Source organism: Meleagris gallopavo, chromosome 2, assembly GCF_905368555.1.
Source record: "Meleagris gallopavo chromosome 2, MGAL_WU_HG_1.1, whole genome shotgun sequence".
Taxonomy (NCBI): Eukaryota; Metazoa; Chordata; class Aves; order Galliformes; family Phasianidae; genus Meleagris; species Meleagris gallopavo.
This window is the reverse complement of record NC_139405.1, coordinates 84,253,189-84,275,030: the sequence shown is the minus strand read 5'-3', so window position 1 is coordinate 84,275,030 and position 21,842 is coordinate 84,253,189. Positions and strand designations below refer to the sequence as shown.

Below are 21,842 nucleotides of genomic sequence, written 5' to 3'. Positions count from 1 at the left end.
AGAATTTTTCTTTTCAAGTCACAAGTGAAAATTGCATTTAGCCCAAACTAAATCTTGCTTTTCTCCTTATGACCCTCATAATCCAAATTATGTAATTACGTCACGGTTGATAATGAAATGATTCAAATAAAAAAGTTATAAAAATAACAGACAAGTTAAAATTATCCTTTGTGCTAGGGAAATTGTTAGCCTGTTTCTAACTGTGGTACATTTTCTTTCTGTTTACAGTCTATATTAACAGGAATAGTATCACTGTGCAACAACTATACTGTGTATACTCGTTACATTGTTACTGGTTATTAAGAGTCTACATTCAGATTAAAAAAATAATTGTTCAAGTATTGGCATTATAATTTAGATGAACTCGGTATAGATAATCTTTGACTATAAATAATGGAAATTGATTCTTTATCCTCATAAAACATACATTTTTTTAAAATCATAAACGTGTGGATGAAATAAAGGATAGCGTTTGTATTAGAAATAATATGGTTAGTATCAAATCCTCACATTTTCTTCCAATGCAGCTGTAAGTTTTAGATAAATTACTTTCTTTTTTGTCATTTTAAGTCACAAGGTGGCAGCAGTGATATAATCTCTTCATCTAAAACTGCAAAAACACATTCACTCCCACTACTTATTAACTCTTAAAACTTTTCCATTGCTTACAGGGCATAAATGACAGAAAGAGATCACGTATTTTCTTTGACAATGTGCAGTTCCAGATTACTCACTAAGTGTTTTGAATTGATGCATTGTTTTTTTTTTTTTTTTTTTTTTTAATTTTCCATCAACAATTCATTATGTTTGCTGACTTCAAATGAATGTGCAGTGAAACAGTGTATCCATGACAGCAGTTGTTTGCTCATCTTTCTGTAATAACACACCATTCACAGAGCTGAGAAATAAAAGAATAACTGGATACATAAGCTTGTCAGTTCTGGAACATAATCACATAGTGAAAAGCTGCAATGCTTACCGATAGCTGTTGAAAAGATCTGTGCAGGTGCCATTATTTCTACAAGGCTCTGAGTCACATTCATTTGACTCATATTCACAAAATGTTCCTTCCCATCCAGGCAGACAAACACACTGGTATCTCTGCAATGCATGATGGAAAATAAGTTATCTGTTACTTTTTAAAATTCTAAAAGAATACATTTACAAGGGGTATTATTATTATAACTGCTATTTCTTGTCTTCAAATGGGCGATTCAACATTTTAAAACTTGAAAAAAAAATCTATTGTCAATTTGGCCCACTAATGTGATGAAAAGAGGGTAGGGTATGATACATGAGACATTGCTTACTATCTTTTTGCATCATCAACTTGTATATCAAAAATAATTTACTATCTCTTCTTCCCTTGATCAAGAATTGTAGCAAAAGATAATATCTCTTCCATAAAACTACCTTGCCTCCTCTGCCTAAAGCACAGGTATTTTCAACCATCTTGAATTCTATTGTTGAATATGCAGTCCAAACAGAACTCAATATAAAATAGTTTATCATGGATATGTTTAGTATTTTTAATTTGAAATTGTGCATCAGTATCTCAATTGTGCAATAGTAGACAACTTACAACATAAGAACTATTCTCTCTTTTCACGTGTATTATATAGTAATAGAAATAGCATAATTTAAAGTATTCTACCTCTGCAATGGCAATTCTTAATAGATTGATGATCACATGCGAATGCAAAATTTCTGATTAAATTGAAAAAAGTTTTTCAGCAGCACATACATCCAACTTTAAATGGCATATATTATAGAATCTTTTTGATTACACTGCAAAGCTATATCAAATCGTAATCACACTGTACTATTATCTCAAGCCTCAAACTTATTATCTTGTAACTGCATGCAAGGGAGTGTTTGACAGTTTCACAGAAGTTAAATGCATAAAGCATCTTCTTTCTGCCTATGTTCTAAAACAAAAGAGAAAGGTGAACATCTGCTGAATTGAATATTCATTAGAGATGGGCAGCACAGCAAACACTTCCATTCAGCAGAAGTTTTAATTGCTTCTTTTGTAACATGCTTACTTCTAACAAGGCTTCTTTCTATCAGGAGTTAAGAAATGCTTTAATGGTAAGCATGACTAATGCATATTATTTCATTACTTGCTAAGCATTGCAATAGGCTTCAGGGTAGATTTTAAAACCTATTAAATTCCATGTAAATTGGAAAACATTAAGAAACAAACAGCAAAAATGTTTAAGGGTTTTTAAAGCTAACTGCATAAAAAGCTGCCATAGCATGAAAATCAAATGTATAGTGTATCAGTGTTCTGAGAGTGCAGATCATCTTACACTGTTTTAGCCACCTGTACTTTGGAAATAGACGTACACAATTGTGTTTAAAACAGACCTGGGCTATGAACTTAAATATAGTAAACAGGAATTAATTTCTCAATACAGCTTAAAGATAAAGGAAGTGTAAGAACTTTGGAACAAATGCATGTTTTTGCAATTGTCCTATTGCATTGCTTTTCTATAAGTTCCAATAATCTTACCCCCTCCTGACAAATAAAAGCTTACAGTATTTTATTGGAAGAAAGGCATCAAAACTGAAAAAAAAAAAATAAGGTAGTTGTTCAAGAACAAGCTTGGCATGGTTGCTGTGAAGCATCAGAATGCATGAAACAGCTGAACTGTTTCCAATATTCAGAATTACATTACTTACATGTATATGCTTTTACAGCTGATTAAGTCAGCTCTTATGTAAATGGATCTGTATATAATGCATTTGCAATTTGTATTTCTCCCAACTCGCTGAATCTTTTTTGTGCTCATAGTGACTAGCAAAGACGTGAACTTGGTTAGGACATATGGATGGATATGGATTTTCTGAATGCAACAAGATGTATTTTAAAAGCCAGAATATAAAAGTGCAAGCCTTCATTCTTAGTTAAATTAAGGCATTAAGAAAATTAGAACTTGTCTACAACTTCTTGACAAATAATAAAAAAATAAATAAATAAATCAGAAAACAGAAATAATTTTGCCAAGGAAAGGAAAAAGGAGAAAATGTTGAGATAGAAGACACAGACGTGTGGGCTAGTAATATAATCCATTACATCACAGACACATTCAAATTAACTGTTAACTATTTTAACTAACTGTACAGTTTTTGAGATTTCCTCCATTTCCTGCACAAGTATCAGCACATCAAAATAAACAGGAAAAAGCAAGCACGCCACAAACACAATGCAAAAGTAGGGACAACTATTCCACATTCGCAAGTACCTGTTACACACTTAACTGTTCTACTATCAGGATAGGCTTTCACATATACCAAGGATGCGACAATGATTTTTTTTTCTTTTTATTTCCTAAAACCCTTCCAGAAATTGATTTAAAAAATAGAAGGAAAATGAAAACCATCCTGTTTAGAAAGCAGTAGTATTTTTTTTGTCAGGTTTCATAAAAGCATCTAATGATCAGCTACTGAAATTTTTTGCAAATTTATTTCTCACTTCAGGAGAGCTGTCACATCCAGCACAAAACATAACTCACATGCATGTATACTATTCATGGATGCAGTACATATAAATGAGAAAAAGTCATTATTTCATCTTTGTATTCCAGTTTAGGCCAACTGAAGATGCCAGATTACAATAAATTGTAAGTAGAGATAGATAAAATAGATATAAATAAGATAGAGAAAATACTGCAGAAAAGGACCTGCAAGTTCTTGCAGACAGGAAGATGAATGAGGCAGTAGTGTGTCCTGGAAATAAACGCAGCTAATGATCCACTGGGCTGCCACAGGGGAAGTGCTGGAAGTGAGTGGAAGGAAGTGACCATTTTGGATACACAGTCTGCAGTGCTATGTCCAATTCTGGGTCCCCAGCACAACAGACACATGGACAGACTGCAGAGAGATTAGCAAAGGGCCACCAAGTTGCCTTATGAACTTGAGCATTGCTCCTATGAGAACAGACTGGAAGAAGGAAGACTGTCAGGGCACAGTATGCATCAAACAATGCAGAATAAAAAAAATGCTGTGTTTGGAAAGTACAAGGTAAATCACACAGGAGAGCGGAAGAATAGAATCTGATACTTAGTTATGTATTTCTTCCTTTTTATTTAATTTAACTATGTACTGCTATCCATATTAGACATGAAAATGGTACTTCCGAGTTCTTCCACATCATCTTTTGTTTGCCCTCTAAGCAATGCAGTAAGTGTATTGACATTTGAACAAATATCCAAAATAAAAGTATCAAAGTAAAAGAGGGGAGATTTAGACTGGATATAAGGAAAACAATTTTTAATGGTAAGTGTAATGAAGCACAGGAATGAGTTGCCCAGACACATGGTGAATGCCCCATTCATGGAGATATTCAAGACCAAGCTGGATGGGGTGAGCAGCCTGATCTAGCTGTAGATGTCCTTGTTCACTGCTGAGGAGCTGGACTAGATGACCTTTAAACATTCCTTCCAACTCAAACAATTCTATGACTATGATAACTATAAGCACACTAATGTGTCATTACCCAATTAATTGTGTGGATGGTTAAGAAAACAATATTTGAGAATATATTCTTCAACACTAATTGAAAAAATAATTTTCTTAAGCCTTACTCACTGTTATTTTACTGAAAAATGGTGAATAATATCTGGCAAATAGAAACTACAGTGAGAAAGTTTCACCGTGCACAGCCAGTATCTGAATTACAAGCAGGCTTATCTTCAAGCCTGAAGATGTAGGTTGAGAATAATTTTTACCCTACAGAGCTACATACCAAGGATTCTTTCCACATGTAGTGCAGAATTAAAAAAAAAAGTAATTTCACTTTTAAATATAATAATGAGTTGGTGCCTTTTTAGAAGTTGTAACAGCCTTTTATTTCTTGGCAAACAGAAAGGACAAAAAGATGAAAAAATTGCTGCAAACAGAAGTACTCAAGCAGAAATCTCTGCTTCTCCTCTGAACCCAGTGCCTCAGCCAGACCATGCTTCCTGCAGTGGAACTCTTTCTGTTAAGGATGAGCACACAGTAAGATCACTCATCACTGCCTCATATTGTGAGATGTATTCCAGTAAGAAACTCCAAAATTTGCCAGTGAGGTTTTCTTTTTTTTGCCCTGGAAAACGCCAGTATTTTTGCCTCTGCGTAATATTTTTTAGTCACAGAATTCTTCTCTGTGGAAGCTGTCTTCTTCCTACAGAAAATTTCCATGCAACTTTGTCACTGCTAATAGCAATCATTTAATCTTGTGAAATAAATGTGAATACAGAAATGTAAGTATCTGTGAAATCATATTTGTTATTGTTCTTCATCAGATTGAACTCCTAACATTATTTAAGAAGCATTTTTTGTTGATTTAAGGGTCCTTCCTGGATTGCCACTTTAATACTTCACTTTTAATTTATTATTTATTTATAAATTCACATAAAAATTTGTATCTAACTCATGTCTAAATGCTGGCTGTAAGAAAGAAGGGGAGAGACTCTTTAGCAGGGTCTGTTGTGATAGGACAAGGGGAAGATAGATTCAAGCTTAAAGAGGGTAGATTTAGGTTACATATAAAGAAAAAGTCTTTTACAGAGAGGATGGTGAGGCACTGAGACAGGGTGCCAAGAGATGTAGTGGATTACTCATCCTTTGAGACTTTCAAGGCAAGACTGGATCAGGCCCTGGGCAACCTGATCTAGCTGTGCATGTTCCTGTTCATTGCAGAGGAGCTCAACTAGATAACCGTTAAAGGTTCCTTCCAGCTCTAAGGATTCTATGATTCTATGATATTCATTAATATTTTTCTCATTTTTCAATATGACATTGTCTTCATTACGCAAGTCTTTGCATTTTTATTCAACATAAACGATACTATTTAATTCAAAAACAAAGGACTCAAGAACTTCCACCTCTTCATCTTCAGTTGGTTTAAACGCAACTTTAATCTTTACTAAAGAAAACCACTTAAAAGATCCAGGCAGAGTGAAATCCTAGCAATTACATTACCTTTCTTTTTTCCAATAATGAATTTAGCTGTATCTAAAAGCATATAGGAACAGCAAATTTATTAATGGTGTCGCTTCACAAGCAAAAGAAAATTGACTTCTGAGATGAGTATGTACAATAAGCCTACTCCTTCCCTGTGTTGAAGACACCTGAATTTGTTCTAATATTAGTTAGCAGATACAGTCAGATTGCCTACATCAACGCAAAAAAAGCCAAACTAATCATTCTGGGGGGTAAGTGCTATGAAGATCACAGTATGATTCATACAGATATCAATTGGATAAATGACTATAAGTGATATTAAATACCAAAGTGCAAAGGAAGTATGAAACATGGATTCAGAAATGTAGAAAAAAAATCACTATAAAAAGTATATTTTGTAAACATTGCTACAAGAAAATGGCTCAGCTAGAACACACATCCATTTACAAAGTCAAAGTGATCTCTGTATTTAAGCGCTGAAAAAAAAGTGAAACACCAGGTTAAATTAATACTAAATAATAGCAATATAAATTGATAAAGCAATATGGATTTTTAGAAGCTAAACTTCAAAGGTTGACTTTGAAAATGCTAACTAGTATATTAACTAATTCCTTTAAAATCTATTTATATTCTTCTGCCTTGAAATTATTATAAGTTCTGTACTGATTAAAATATTTATTTAAATTTTAAGCAAGAAGAAAAAACATTTTAAATTTGCTTATCTGTCCAGTCTTTTAAATAATTAATGTATTAAATGAGTAGGGTGGAGTATACATAAAACAGACAAAGGTTATGTTACACTGCAATACTTTTATATTTATGCATAGGAAGAATAACAAACATATGTAAAAGATATAGTATTTTTCTCAAGTCAGTAACACACCAGTGCTAAATACAAGCTTACCCTTTCATTTAACGTGGGTTTCAACTTAAAATACATCTAGATATGCAGCATATTCAGAACTGCAATGTACAGTAATTTGTGACCATAAGGAAAATTACAATAGGAATACTAGTTATTTACATGGTATGCTTTCATACACTACCATTTCATAAAATGGGCAACTTTGCTAGTAAATTTGTAATAATTGCTGTTTTCAATATTGCAACATTTGTAAAAGCAGTATCTTTCAAAAAATTTAGCACATTTAAAATTAAATAATGACTAAGGACAAACCCCAAGCTACTGTAGATTTCATCTTCCCATAGGAAACAAATGGAGTACGGCCTGTGCATTAAGAATCTAATAAATTACTTCTACTACTGCTCAGTTCTCACAGTGCATCTGAAGTTTCAATGGGATTAAGGTCTGCCACGATTTTTGTGTGAAGATTCATCTGTAACATGGTAAGACATGCAAACACGCAGTGTGGTTTTTAACATATTGATAAAGGTTTAAGAATTTCACAAGTCAAACATAATTTAAATGTTAAGTCTGCAGGAAAAAGAAAAAGTACTTAATAACTAATCAATTCCTCTCTGTTCTTGTATTTTTATTAGTTACTTTAAAACACTATTCTAGGGGACACAGCATGAAATATGTACATTAGAAGACATTGAGAAATATACTGGAAGAACCATAAAAATAGTAGGATAGTCAGGGTTTAAAAATAGTTGCTACAAACTGGGAAGAATTCATCTGAGGAAAACTGAATCATTTCTAGGGAAAAATATTCCTTTATTTAAAATGCTTCTAGAAATTGAATGGTAAATATGAGCTTAATTTGATCAGATTAACATTGATTTTGTGACAAGTCAGTTTTTCTCCTACGTAATTAATGATGTTTGTCTTTACAGTAAATAGCATAGATCATTGAATATTTATACCTTTCTTCCATCCCCAACCCAGAGTCAGAGCATACTAGGAAATATGTCAAAGAAACCACTGTCAAAGCAACAGGTACTGAACAGCACAGGAAAACTAATGAGAAACAACAGCTGTAAGTTGTTCAAGCAAAATAAATCAAACAACTTGTCCAGATAGTGACAAACATTTGAATATCAGCCTTTGATCAGTGCATTTGGTTTGACATTTGCCTCAATTGTTCAATAAGTAGTTGAAGGTCATAATACATTTCTGTTAAGCAGAAATACAACAACTCGACCCACTTATAACTAGTTTAGAGCTTTCAGTGTGTCCCTAGGTCCATCCCTAGGATGGGAGCTATCTGATGTTACATAAGAACAGTCTTATAGACAGAAATAACATTTTGCTTCTGAATTTCAAATCCAGTGTTGCGGCTGGCAGCTCTTTAAATCAAGTAAGAAAGCCCATTAAAACCAATACTGTTTTCCATAAATTAAAAAAAAAGCTATTTTCTAATACCTGATTCCAACCAAATCTTAAACATACAACCATTATCACCTCAAAACACTACAGAGTGCTATTTTTGCCAACTTCAGACTCAGAAGTAGGGGAAAGTTAAAAAAAAAAAAAAAAAAGCTCATCCAAAAATACTTCGACCTAAGTAATCTTAGAAGCACACAGACCTTCACAGGATTATTTGATGTCAACTGTTCCCTTTTGAACTTTCACTCATCCCTACTTTAAATTTAGAGAGCTTTTCAATATAATAAATCACATTATAAATTAATGTGCTGCCCATATCACATCTAATACAAAGAGGGATTTAAGAGGTGCCAAGCTCAGGCACTTGTGACCAGCTCTACATACTGTTGGCATAAAGACAAGCTGCTGGATACCTAATAGGCAATGATCAAAGAAGAAAACATGATTCTATAATAAGTTTTATCCAATCTAATCCATTATTATCATAAGCAAGAATAAGATAGGTTCAAAATCATACACATGATGTAAGTGATGCTATTCTCCAAACTAAGACACAAAACACAAGGATCAGCTCTGCTGACAGCTGTATAATCAATGAATATACAGATACTATAATTATGAAATATATATCAGAGAGTTTAGCTAAGCAGGTTATTACACCAAGAAAAAGGATAGAGTGCTTACCCTTATCCTGGGCTTACCATAAAACTCCAAAGGAGGGAACTCCAGAAAGAGACCCTTACCCACTGGTAGTCAGCTCTTAAATGGGTCTAGGAGAGGTGGAGCCAGGCTCCACGCCTTCCTGCAACACAGGTGAATTGCCTTCACCTGTGCTCCCATGGCTGACTCATTGCTTGCCTCAGGTGATCAATCAGAGGTTCAGGCCATGATTCAGCAGTTCCCATACACGGCTATCAGACGGCTGACAGGCATTCCGTAGTGGATAAAGGAAACGTGCTTCCTATAGCAACTAGAAGCCTAAGAAGAAATCATTATGAGGCCAGGATGGGAGTATGCAGGGGAAAAAATAAAATAAAAATCAAGAAACATAATAATCAAGAAGGAAACCACTAGAAAAACTCTGACAAAGTCAGATCTGATCAACTTTGGTTAATATGCCATTCTTAATTTACATTTGGTTGTTATTAATCTTGTTCTTTTCCACAGTCTAAAAGCCCCCTGACTATCTGGCCATGTGGTGCCTCTGCCTTTTGGTATCTCACAGCCATCCCAAACAGCTGTTTGCAGTTCCTGGAAGCACGCGCTTTCTCAACTCCTTGTAGCTCACTGTGTAGCTCAACTTGCTTGTATAGCAGCCTGCTAATAGGCTGACGCTACCTAAATCCCACTGACCATAGTTAATTGCAATACAGTTTAAAATCTACCAAGAGTGGCCCATCCTGTCTTGCAAAAACTTTCTAGAAGCTGAGGCAGAGAGCAGCTGGGCAGCACCAGCCAATTGGCAGGTGCTGTAGAAATGTCATTTGATCAGAACTAGGTATTCCCCACCCCCTCCTGTGGCTGTACTTAAACAATAAGCTACCTTTATTTATTATTCTCCAAATTTACTTGTTTCTTGAGGAATCCCCCCAGTTTTTCTATTTCAGTCTTTCCAAAACATATAAAGCAACATCAAGGTTGTGCTTCTACAGAAATCTGGTGTGTTTTGTTTACTGAAAGTTGTTCCAGCTGTTCTTAACTACAGATTTTGAAAACAATGTTTTAAAACACAGAAAGAACTTGAGGGTAGTGGGTTCATTCTTTTAAGAGTGGTATAGTTTTACTCAAATATCTTGAAAAGGATACTGAAGTAGAACGGAGTACACACTTGTGTCATCTAGAACAGCAGATTTAAAATTCTTTTTTATTTCACATAGCTTGCTAAATTTTATTTGTGGATTTTTCAGTCTTCTGACTTTGATTATAGCCACAAAGGAAAGTAAAAACAAGTTGACGCAACAGCATATGGTTTAAATATGCAGATTAAATTATTATCACTGGCTGTAGCTGATTTCTATCTCTTAATAGAAATTTCTAGAAACTACTTAAAGGGTTTAGTGTCTGTGTGCAAGTATCTCTTAAATAGCATGAATCTCTTCATCATCTGATTATAAGCTGAAAGAAAATTAATTAATTGAGTCCCATATTGGATTCTTCCATTACTGCAGCAGAAGCTTAATATATTAAAGATCAATTATATTAGAGATCAATTATACTGCTGACACAGACTTGAGACTCAGCTCCCTAGAAGGCAGGTATACAGCTGGAACAGTGTAGAAAGCAAGGGAAAGAATTTTTACTCAGCTTTCACCTGCCACAAACCTGGTGGCAGCTTACTTTCCCAGTTGTAACAACTCATACACCAAGTAGGCCTGAAGAAGGCATGACAGTATGGGGTTGTCAACAGACAAATGACTTATTATTACAGAACTGTATGCTAAGGGCTAAAGGTAGGAGAGAAATTCAATACTAAGAGGAAAGAAATTGGAACAGCTTCCTTTTCAAATGTTTTAAAATGTAAGTGGATAGTTGCAGAATTGCTTAAAATGCAAATATAAAAAAAAAGTCTGTATCCGGTTAAATGATTGTTTCTGGAAAGTGTATAAAGGAGACAGAAAATACCACTGCTTAGACATTCTGAAAGTTGAAAGGTATTTTGAAAATAAAAATGTTTTGAGAATTGTTCCTGTTCTTATTTTCATTTGCATAATGTGCTTATAATCTTCTGAACGATAATACAGCTCAAGGAAACAAAGCAGAGCTCTCTAACATTCTGCACATTGACAAATCAGGAGATAATGAAGTGCACCAGAGCATCTTGCTGTTTTGGTATTTCATTAAGCACGCATACCGTTAACAAGAATAAAGAATATTTGTTTACTGATAAGTATGGAAAAAGCCAGCATAAGCATTATTCTTGATTAGTTGCAGCCACTGTACTAAATAATAAATGAGGAAGGAGGTCCCAGTTTTATAAGGCAAACAGGATGGGGCTTATTTAGAACACAAACACTCTATGCGTAATGAATAATCTCTTCATTTAAAAATTAAGATAAGAAGCAAACTATAATCTTTATCAAATGTTAATTTTTTTTTTTCAAAAAATTCATTTTTTTCTGAATGACCATTTGTTAGTAAGCAATTACAGAAAAATAAGAAATATACACATACATGCAAACACCCACAGTCCTTGTAGGAGACAATGACTCTATGTTCATGTTTAATTAATTCAGATATATCAAGCTTCCTTCTCTGTACTCCCTTCCCCATGGAAAACACAGATATATTTAGGAGAAAGATGAAAGAAGCTCATTTGACATCCAAACAACTAAAAAGGCAAGCAGGTGTGAATTTGTAGTACTTAACATTCACTTGAATAACTCGTGACTTTGTACAGAACCGAGTTATAAAGACTCTACAGGTAAGGATAAAGCAACACTGCATTAGAAATACGTGATCAAAACTAGAAGTAGAATCAAGAAGCGGGTGAAGTGCCAAGGACAGGAGTAAAGAGAAAATACTGTCGTTAGACCAAGGAATAGTCATGTAAAGTGACAAATAACAAAAAGGAGTTATATGGACTAATTGATTTCTCCTCTTTCTCCCCTCAGCACACGATTCAGCTAGAAAACTTCTGTTTCTAGAATTAAAACTGTATGAAAGTCACACAAAAAGTAATGTCTCCTGTTTGTTTCCATGGAAACTACAACAGATATAAAGAGTGCAATAACACTATTTGATAGAGCAAATTCTCAGCTACAAAATATTTTTTTTTCAACAGTCACCACCATTAGCTATGCATTTTCACCAACAATGAACAAGAGCCTGCGTGCCATGCTTGTAAGAATTTGCACCAGCAGAGGGGACCTACTGTTTCACAGATGCTGTGCAAGCGCTGTTACTAGGAAAACATCCATCTTTCACTGGCTTGAACAGATGGAAACAAATCTGGACTATGTATAGGATGTGGTAGGATAGTCCAGCCAAGACTAGCAAAGCACTCCATGGTCTCCATGTAATTCACATGTCATCATGGACTGCCATTATGACTCCAGTTCACAATGGTGACAGTGTCTCACCACCAGTAATTATGCGATCCAGAAAACTGTCACCTTCAGCTTCATATTGGTTCAACATATCCTGATAAAGTTGTATATGGTATTCTTCCTGTTCCTTCTTGTGTGAGCATTCATGGGACCCACCTGGCACACTCTGCAGTATTCCAGTGTTGCCACCATTTTTTCCAATGTACCGAAGCCAATATTCAGCTCAGTACACAGTTCTTTAGTTATAATCCATTGATTCACACAGATAAGCTGATCAAGACACTCTTCATTTCATGGTGTAACAACTGTGCATAGCTGTTTGGAACACGGTTTGTCATTCACATTTCTGTCACCACTGCTGAAACACATCACTCTCCACTTCACTGTGCTTACATCCACTGTTTGGATTCCATAAATGTTCAGCAAGTGTAAATGAATGGCAAATGATGCAGTGTTTTATTCATGGAGGAATTTAGTGACACACCTTTGTTTCATACGCACTTTCATTTCAGATGCCATTGTCAGACTGCCCCCTGTTGCCATCTGTCACACAACAACAAGACGTAACACTAAACACTGGAAGAAAGGTTCAGGCTATCGTACCACCAACATCCATCTGATATCATGAGCCTTTAATAAAACGAGGCTGCATTTCTTTTGGAGCAGCCCTGGTCAATAAAATTTGGTAACCCAAGGGCAGTGCAGGTCAGGGTGCACCTGCTTGAGTTACCTCACAAGAAAAGGTATGAGATTTTATTTCAAGGGGATAAGGTCATGATCCAATTGCTGAATTCACTTCTGCATAAACGTATTGTTTTAACGCTACAGAAAAGACAATCGCAGTGCCTTAGAGTAATAAGAATTTCCTCTTGTTGTAGTACAGCAATCCTAGAAGAGGAATAGAGTACCTTTAAGCAATTAAATATAATTGTTGATAATTATTTAAAAAAAAAAATCCTTTAATCCTTTTACTTCAGTTTCACCGATAATTATAGTTAATTATTTATCATCTTCCTAACAGAGGATAACTCCTCTTTTTCCTCCATAATTCTATTTGATTTCAGAGTTTACAGAAGAGTAATGTAGTGGGGCAAGAATATTATTCCTTAACAGCTTTGTCTGAACAATGACTTTGAACTACTCTGAAATAACAGTTATGTCTACCCTACCCAGTTAAATTGCACGAGGGCATGGCCAGCATCCCAGCACTGAAACTTAATTTCTACTAATACTTACGTAGTGTAATCTGGTCTCTGAAATGTTTCCTCCTTGGGTCAACTACTGCACTTTGAAACACTTCTGAGGCACAGCTGAGGAGTAACCATGGCTAGGGAACATTCCCAAGGGCACTTTCTCTGTTATAATCATATAAGCATTACTGAGACTTTTACATTTCTGAAGAATGACATTTTCCCAGAAATTAAATCTACAGTGCATTCTTCCCTCACCTACAGGTTAGAAAGAGAAATATAAGAATACTCTGATGTACCCTTGGTAAATAAAACTTGATTTTATTTAATGTGAGCTCTGCTCATGTCAGTTTTGAAACAGAAGGAAATATTTGGGCTTGAAAATGTAGTGTATCACAATGAAGGAAAAAAAAATCACGCATGTGACAGTAACAGTGAAATCTGTGATATGTGAAAAATATGAGAAGATGTAGACAACTGTCTTGAGGGGGAGATAAGTTCACTAAAGGTGGAGCAGGGAAGCCTAAAATATTATGGAAGTCTGGGTTTTCATAGACTAGTTTACACAAGAGTCAGTGCACTTTAACTGGATCAAAACTTTTTTTTGATACCTAACTTAAAACTTTTCATACACTAGTTACGTAGTTTCATAATAAATTTCTGATGTTTTTTAGTTGATAATAAACTTATTATCAGTCAATAGAGTGCCCTGGTGGCCAAAAGTGCCAGGTATATTCTAGAGTTCAATAAGCACAATATAATGTATCAGTCAAAACCAATGACTGTCCCACTGTACTAGGATGGCCTCACCTTGAGTACTGTTCTAGCAATAGAACAAGTTACACAGGAAGTGATCACAGTCCTCAAACTGTCAGTGGAAGCTGCTGGACTCAAGACACATTTGGACAGTGCTCTCAGAAATATGGTTTCACTGCTGGCTAGTCCTGTTTGGATCCAGGACTGGGAGTCAATGATCTTTGTGGATCCCTTTCAGTTTGACATATTCTATGATTCTACAGTTCCACAGAATCATATATACTGTGAGAATGTGTATTTAGTGTACTGTTCATGATTAAACTTATTAATGAAATTGACATTTTAAGCATGGAAAAAGCAGCATCTCAATTATTATTCCTTCCTCAAGCATAAAAAAAACAACCCTTAAAACATAACTAAGAAAAGTTTCCATAGCCAGAGGAGACTGAGAATGTTGCTTAGGTAATAGAATCAGGTTAGTTTTGGGAAAATAAAAACACTGTACTCTTTACTGTGTGTTTTCATCCTCCCATGTGTACACATGCAGATTTCACTTTATTGTTCTGTATAGCACTGAGACTTCTCCATGAAAAGACATTTCAGAATTGGACTTTTTCTGTGCTCATTTGGTGACAGTCATCCCAGAAGGCTAGCTAACCAGCAAGTGTGTTTTTCTATTCTGTATGAAATACACAGTTGTTTCTCATATGAAAGGAAAAAAAAATATATATTGAAACTGTGAAGTTCTTACTCTATATATGTACTTCAGGACTAAGAAAATTTCTCAGCTGATTGTTTGAAGTACTACATATTGTTAGTGCCTTGAAACGTAAAAATCAGAAATCATATGTAACATGAATCTTATGAGGCTGCCAACAATTGTGAAGATTGTAAACTGATTTACAAAGAGCATAAACTGCAGATACTTGTTTCAAAGGACATTTTATACATACAACAGCAACAACATGCATAAAACAAGGGATGTACAAAGTATTGATAAGTACCAATTATAGTTTTTCATTTTAGGAATGTCTCATACATTTGTGCTGTAGTTAAGGTAGAGTAATACTTGCACACATAAGCCATAGGAAACCAGAACAGTTGAAATTACAGTCCCCCATCAAGAATCTTTTTTTTCCCCCCCATTATAACTCAGTGGCTGCTTTTCAGTGAAATTGGAAAAGCAAGGTTTTTGAATGCTGTTCAGCACCTGATATATCAAGAAGCACACATATCAAGAAACAAAATGTCTTTGTCCTTCATACTCAGGAAGAAAAAGAACTGGAAATACATACTTCCTTGGTTTCTATTTCATAACACTAATTGAACTGCATTGACACAGATGTTACACTGATGTATAACCCAGGCTTTCCACATGCTGAAGCTACCTAAAGCATATGGTCATTCTCTTTTCAAAGAAAATGCAAATTCTTTAGTATCTGCCAGTGTAGTGCTAACAACTAGCTGGTTCCTTCAAGCTTCAATTCAGTTTCATAGCAAGGCTCTGTCAATTGGCAGACTTTTAGCAACAAGTGCCTAAATCTACTGTCCTTGCTCTGATACCTCATAGCGCTTGGGACATTTATTTGAAGTATGGATGCTGAATTTTATTTACATTTGCTTTATGTATAAAGGTGTGACAGAATGAGATATACTGTTATGGTCCAGTAAGAGTTAAACAATTTCAATCACTTGGCATGTTTTTTTCTGGCACTTTTAAATGGACCACTGATTTTCTAGTGGGTACAAAACCAGACAAACATATGGAGAACATTTATAGGCAATCAGCACACTTACACATAATTTGAGTGTCCTGGCTGACTAATGAGATTTCCAAGCTGCTGTCCATACTGACATCACAAACTGCTGTTTCAGAAGGCCTACCCTTTATGAACCTGTTGCCCCAAGTAACTCTAAAACAACAAAATATTTGTATGTTTCTTAGAATCCATAAAGTTTATCCTTATTGGCATTTTAGTTTATACAATGACTATTCTTTTCAGATTAATTTCTCAATTGCTCTCATTTACTCTGCTTTGCATCAGATAATACAAACCAGATTACTTCAGGAAGAAAATGAACTATAATTCAAGAGCACACTTGGTGCTCTCCAACTAATATTAAATATTTGGTCCACAGAATTGCACTCAGTACACTGCAACTAGTCCAAAATTATAAGCTTTTGCTCCAATACATGTATATTGTTCGGAGCGAGTTTTGATGTTTTACTCTTCATTTATTTCTCTGCACTCCTTAGTAGTGTAGTAACAGCCTTACCTCAAGTGTGCTATGAAATGCTAGTGAAAAAATATATATATTTTCCTTTCTTTGATCCCCTTTCTGAAGTCTTCACGCTGATTAACACCTACTGTATTGTTGTGATTTCACACTGACAGCCAGCTAAGTTCCAACATGCTGCTCTCATTGTTTTGCCTCAAAATAACAGGAAGAAGAAAATACAGTGGAAAAAAGGCTCATGGGCTGAGATAAGGACAGGGAGATCACACATCAGTTGCTGTTGCAGGAGAAACAGACTTAGTATAAAGGATATTAATGTAATTTATTGTTTATTATCCACCTGCTGCACTATGGGCTCCTTCATGGCTGCACACAGAGATCTGCTTCACATAGTGTCCACTAGCTGCATGGGAACAGCCTTCCCCACCATAGGCCTCTTCTGGGCTGCAAGAAACTTCCACTCTAAGCTTGGATGAGCTCCTCCCTTCCTTCTTGCATTCACCTTGGCAGCTGCAGAGCTGCTTCCTTCCCATTTTCTCATCCTCGCTCCCCGCTGCTATTGTGCAATATTTCCCCCTTTCTAAAATCTGTTCTCCCAGAACACAATCAGAGTCACTCACGGCTAGGATCTGGCAGGGACATTTCCCTTTAGGAGAAGCTGGGGCACCTGCTGGGCTCTGCTCAGAGGCCACTCCTCCAGCCCTTCTGCTACCAAAACCTTGCCACATAAACTCAATACATGTAGTTAAATGAAAACATTCCTTCTTCACATGACAACTCCACAGTGACTACTACTTCCTGCACACTACCTGTATAATTAAGTTTAGGAAGACCCATTTAAAGATTTTTTTTTTTTTAAAGAAAATTATGGAAAAGTTATTTAGAATCATCCACAATGATATAGTGGTAACATACCGTTAAAAATTAAGTTTAGGCCAGAAGAACCTGAACTTATTATCTCACTATACTCATTTACATGCATGTGAAGTGGTTTTTAAATAAATTACCCCTGCATTTTCATATGGGGATATTTCAGTGTCACATTTTGTCATCATGATTTTCTCTACCTAAGTGATTTGTACAAGTGTAAACCTCCATTTGATCAAGTCTTATTGTATAATACCTCTGCAAATCAAGGGCATGGTTTTTGTTTTTCTTTTAACCTTTTCATTATTCTCATAAGTTTATATCAGTAATGAACAGTATGTATTAAACTGCAGGCAGGTGTCTCAGATACAGGAATTATGCTAAACACAGAGTTTTAGAACAGGAGGGGTCGGAGGGGCCCTCTGGAGAATTTTTTAGTTCAGCGCCTCAGCTCACAGCAGGGTCACCTGGAGCAGCCTGCTCAGGACTTTGTCCAGTTTGAGTTTTGACCATCTCCAAGCATCATGGTTTTGGCTGGGTTAATTTTCTTCCCAGAGACCTGAGTAATACTATATTTTGGATTTCTAAATGACAATAATGGTAATAAAACACTCATGTTTTTACTTGCAGAGCATTGCTTATATAGTCAAAGACTTCTCAGCTTCTTACATTGTTCTGCCAATGAAAAGCTAGGGGTGCTCTAGAATCTGGGGATACAAAAAGAACATCTGACTCAAATTGGTACTTTGCTCAACAATAAAAGCTGAAGTAAATAAGGAGGAAGTGGGAGAACATTTGGAATGATGGTGTTTGTCTTCACAAGAAGCCATTGTGTGTTGTGCCCTTCTTTCCTGGAAGTGGCTGAACATCTGCCTGCCAATGAGAAGCAGTAAATGAACTTCCTTTCTTTTTTTCCTGCTCTGCTGGTGCACAGCTTTTGTTTTTCCCAGTTAATAGTCTTTCTCTCAACCTATGAGTTCCTGCACAAGTTACCTTTCCAATTCTCTCCCCTACTCCACCTGGGGGAGTGAGTAGCTGCATGGTGCTTAGCTGCCTACAGGGGTTAAACCACAACACCAAGGACGAATACTTCAGGGCAGCATGTTCCAGTGTTCAATCACCTTTACTGTAAAGGTATTTGTATGAACCTGTAACTTTTTTTTCCCCCCCATTTCTTCTCTATTCTGCATACTTTGGTTTATGAGCACTTTTGACAGTCAGCCAGTCATGCTGATTTCTCAGAAAATATGTGATATTTTACTCCATAATGCTGTCCACTTTGGAATTCCTTATTTTAGCATATAAAATTAGTTGGGTCCTTGGCAGCCCTGATCTTTTGCTCATGAGATCTCTCTTATCTACATAACTCTCCAAGGTTGGCTTTACCCAATTGGTCACTTCCTCTCTTGATTGGTTGACCAGCCTGTTGGCAAAGATACTTTTGCCTTATTTGGTCAAGTGAATCTCATTTCTTTCTAGCCTCAGTCCTGAAAAAGGATCTTACCACACAATTCATACACATATCCTCAAGCTCGTTCTCTCACTGGCAGTATCAGGGAGAAAACCATTTGGGCCCCACGCCCTTTATCATATATCTGGAGCCTCACAGTCAGTTTATCTATGTGGAAGAGCAGAAAGATGTGATAGTGCCAGAAATGTATGAGCCAGGTAGCCTCAGCCCAAGCCCTCCAACAAGCAGCAGCCCACCCTAAACAGCAGCTCACACTGGCAGACGTGCCCATCCTCAGCAGCAGGCTGTCATCCACTGCTGTCACTTGCTGCTTCCCCATATAACTGCTGAGTGGCTCAAGCTCAGCAAACTCGGAGTCGGTATTGGCAGGTTTTCCAGCCCCTCATCTGTTGCTAAGGCACCAAACCTGTTTTGCATAGTAACTAAATGCAAAACGCAGAAAAATTTATACAGTCTCTCAAAGTACCATTGCTACTTGATTTTACCTCCTGGAGAGGTCACAAACTCGCAGACTATATATACACACACATATCTTACGTTAGAGAAAGTCTAATACTTTTTAAGAGAATTCTAATCCCTCAATAAAGAGTATAGTAAGTAAGTGGTATTTCCTCAGGTAGAATAACAATCACCTAAAAAAAATCAAAGAAAATACCGATAGAATGCAAAGAACATGTTTCATCTTATATGTCAGTAATTCATATTCTCTAAACACACTATATTTCCATTAAGCATGTATGTATGAATGAGTGAAAATGGTAGTATCTTCATTTTAGACTACATTCTACATATTATGAAAATGGTAATTAAAAAAAAAGTATATTTTCAAATCTTACCATCATATCACGCAGGCTTATCATTTGACTTGAAGAGAGAACCTGCAGCAGACATTAAGTAAGTTTTCTAGAGTTTAAGTTATCGCTGACAGAGTGGAGAAATCTGAGTTATTCCTATGGGACTTCTTTTTGTATTGGTGAAATCTCATTTTGGCAGGATGTTACTCAGCAGATGACAAGAAGTGTTATGAGCTGAAGCATGCAGTATTCTATATGAAGTATTAGTGAAAGGAATATTTTAAATCTACTTTTTTGCATTAAAAAGGACCATAGACATGTAAGTGGGGTTACTTATCTCAAAAGCAGCAGGTTCATTATATGCAGATATTTTAAGTAACATGTAACAGTGCAACACTCTAAGGTAATGGAAAGCACAGCAATAATAGCAAGGTAAAAGCTAAGTCCTAGGGTGCAGCAAGTGAGGAGAAGCCCAAATGCAGCAGCCAGAGATACAGAAACAAAGGAAAAGAGCTACTCAACCTTGAAAGGAGTCATACAGACAGGGATCTCCAGCAAGATGCCCTCACCTCCACTGTCAACCCTTAAATGAGGTTTGGGAAGGGGAGGATACTGGCTCCATCCCCTCTAGTCACTCAGGTGCATGCAATGGCCCTGCCTTCCCACCAGGTGCTCAATCACTGGTTCTAGCTGTGATTTAGCATTTCTTCTACAAACTGGTAAAATTTCAAGTCAAGTTATGGACTGAAAATGAAAGAATCTAAGAATAAAACATTTTCAAATATTTCTTACTCTGAAAGTAATGTATCCTATTTCATTATGATGGCCCACAATGTCAGAGGCAGATGTTGGTGGTATGGCAGTAAAGGCTGAATCCTCCTGCCAACATTCCGCAGCATTTTGTTGCTGTGTGACAGATGGCAGCAGAGGGGCAGTCTGACAAAATGGCATCGGAAGTGGAAACACATGGAACTGAATTCTTCCATGAGGAAAATATGATACCCATTAACATTCATTGTTTGCTGAGCGTGTGATCACAGAGAGGTGATGGGTGATGTGATTCAGCAGTGGCAACAGTGTGTCGTCTCTAATGGTGCAGGTTTTTACAGTCGTTTCCTGCAGGCTCTTGTTCATGGCTACTGAAAATGCATAGCCAGTGGTGTTGAAAAACAGTGTTTGTGGCTGAGAACTTGCTCTATTAAATAGCTTTATTGTTCTCTTTGTATCTGTTGTGGTTTCTATGGAAATCAATAGGAGATATTACTTTCAGAGTGATCTACAAAGTTTTGAAGCACAAAGACACAATTTGAACTCTCTGAAAAAGAAAATCAAGCAGGATGACTTATTAAAAAGAAGAAATATGCTTTGTGTGTGTGTGTGTGTGAGGAAATTAAGGAAAGCTGCTGGACTCCTGAGATCAGTTTGCGGCTTCAGGTCTTCAACCAGCTACTGACCACAGTGGATTTGTGAATCATATTGTCATAAGATTGAGAAGAAATTTAAAAAACACAGCATTTTACACCGAAGTTTTTAGACTGGCTGATTGGTGCTAATTCTCACTTTTAGTATCCTGCTTCTGTACCATGAAAACAGTATTTTGTGCACAACATATTACTTTTCACATAAGATACCATTTATCGATGCGAGGACAACAGCAAGCGTAGAAAGTTAAATGCATTTTTTACAACCTTATGTCTCTCAAAATGTGGTAGGTGCACTTCATTCTGACTTTCAGAGAAATTCTATCTAGTGTTGATGCTGTACTGAATCAACATTAGGCATTTATGTGATATATGAAGTCACTGCATCAGTATAAACTAAGATAAAAAAATTATTCTGTATGTTAATAGAGAACTCTACAATAGCTTTTTTTGTATAGTTTTTTAACAGCTCAAGAAGGTGATGCAGATGCCTACTGATCTAAGAAATGAAACCTCTCTCAGTGTAACTTACACCTCTTGCTCCTTGTTTCCTCAGTTCCTTGTGAAGGGAAAGCCTCCACCATTCTTGAAACACCCTTTAAGATACTTAGAGCATCTCAGCATATTTCGGGTTTGCACGCTACTTGACAGAGCAAATAGAGAATATACAACCAGACTATATATTTAATATAATTTAGCTTAAAAAGTTGTCTCTGACAAAGCATAGGTAAGATACAGAAATTAAAACAGCTGGCCCCTATACAAATAATCCAGTAGCAAATACATACATAGGACCTGCTAAATTTTTAAGGGTCTT

The 21,842-nt window shown here is 36.0% G+C and overlaps 1 protein-coding gene across 1 annotated transcript in view; it reads right to left on the bottom strand.

The window, feature by feature from the left end:
- Positions 1-21,842, bottom strand: part of EYS (EGF-like photoreceptor maintenance factor) — a 765,389-nt gene that overhangs the window by 476,065 nt on the left and 267,482 nt on the right. The window contains exon 21 of the mRNA XM_085217834.1: positions 980-1,101. Within this exon, the coding sequence (XP_085073960.1) occupies positions 980-1,101 (122 nt within the window). The remainder of the gene's footprint in view (positions 1-979; positions 1,102-21,842) is intronic.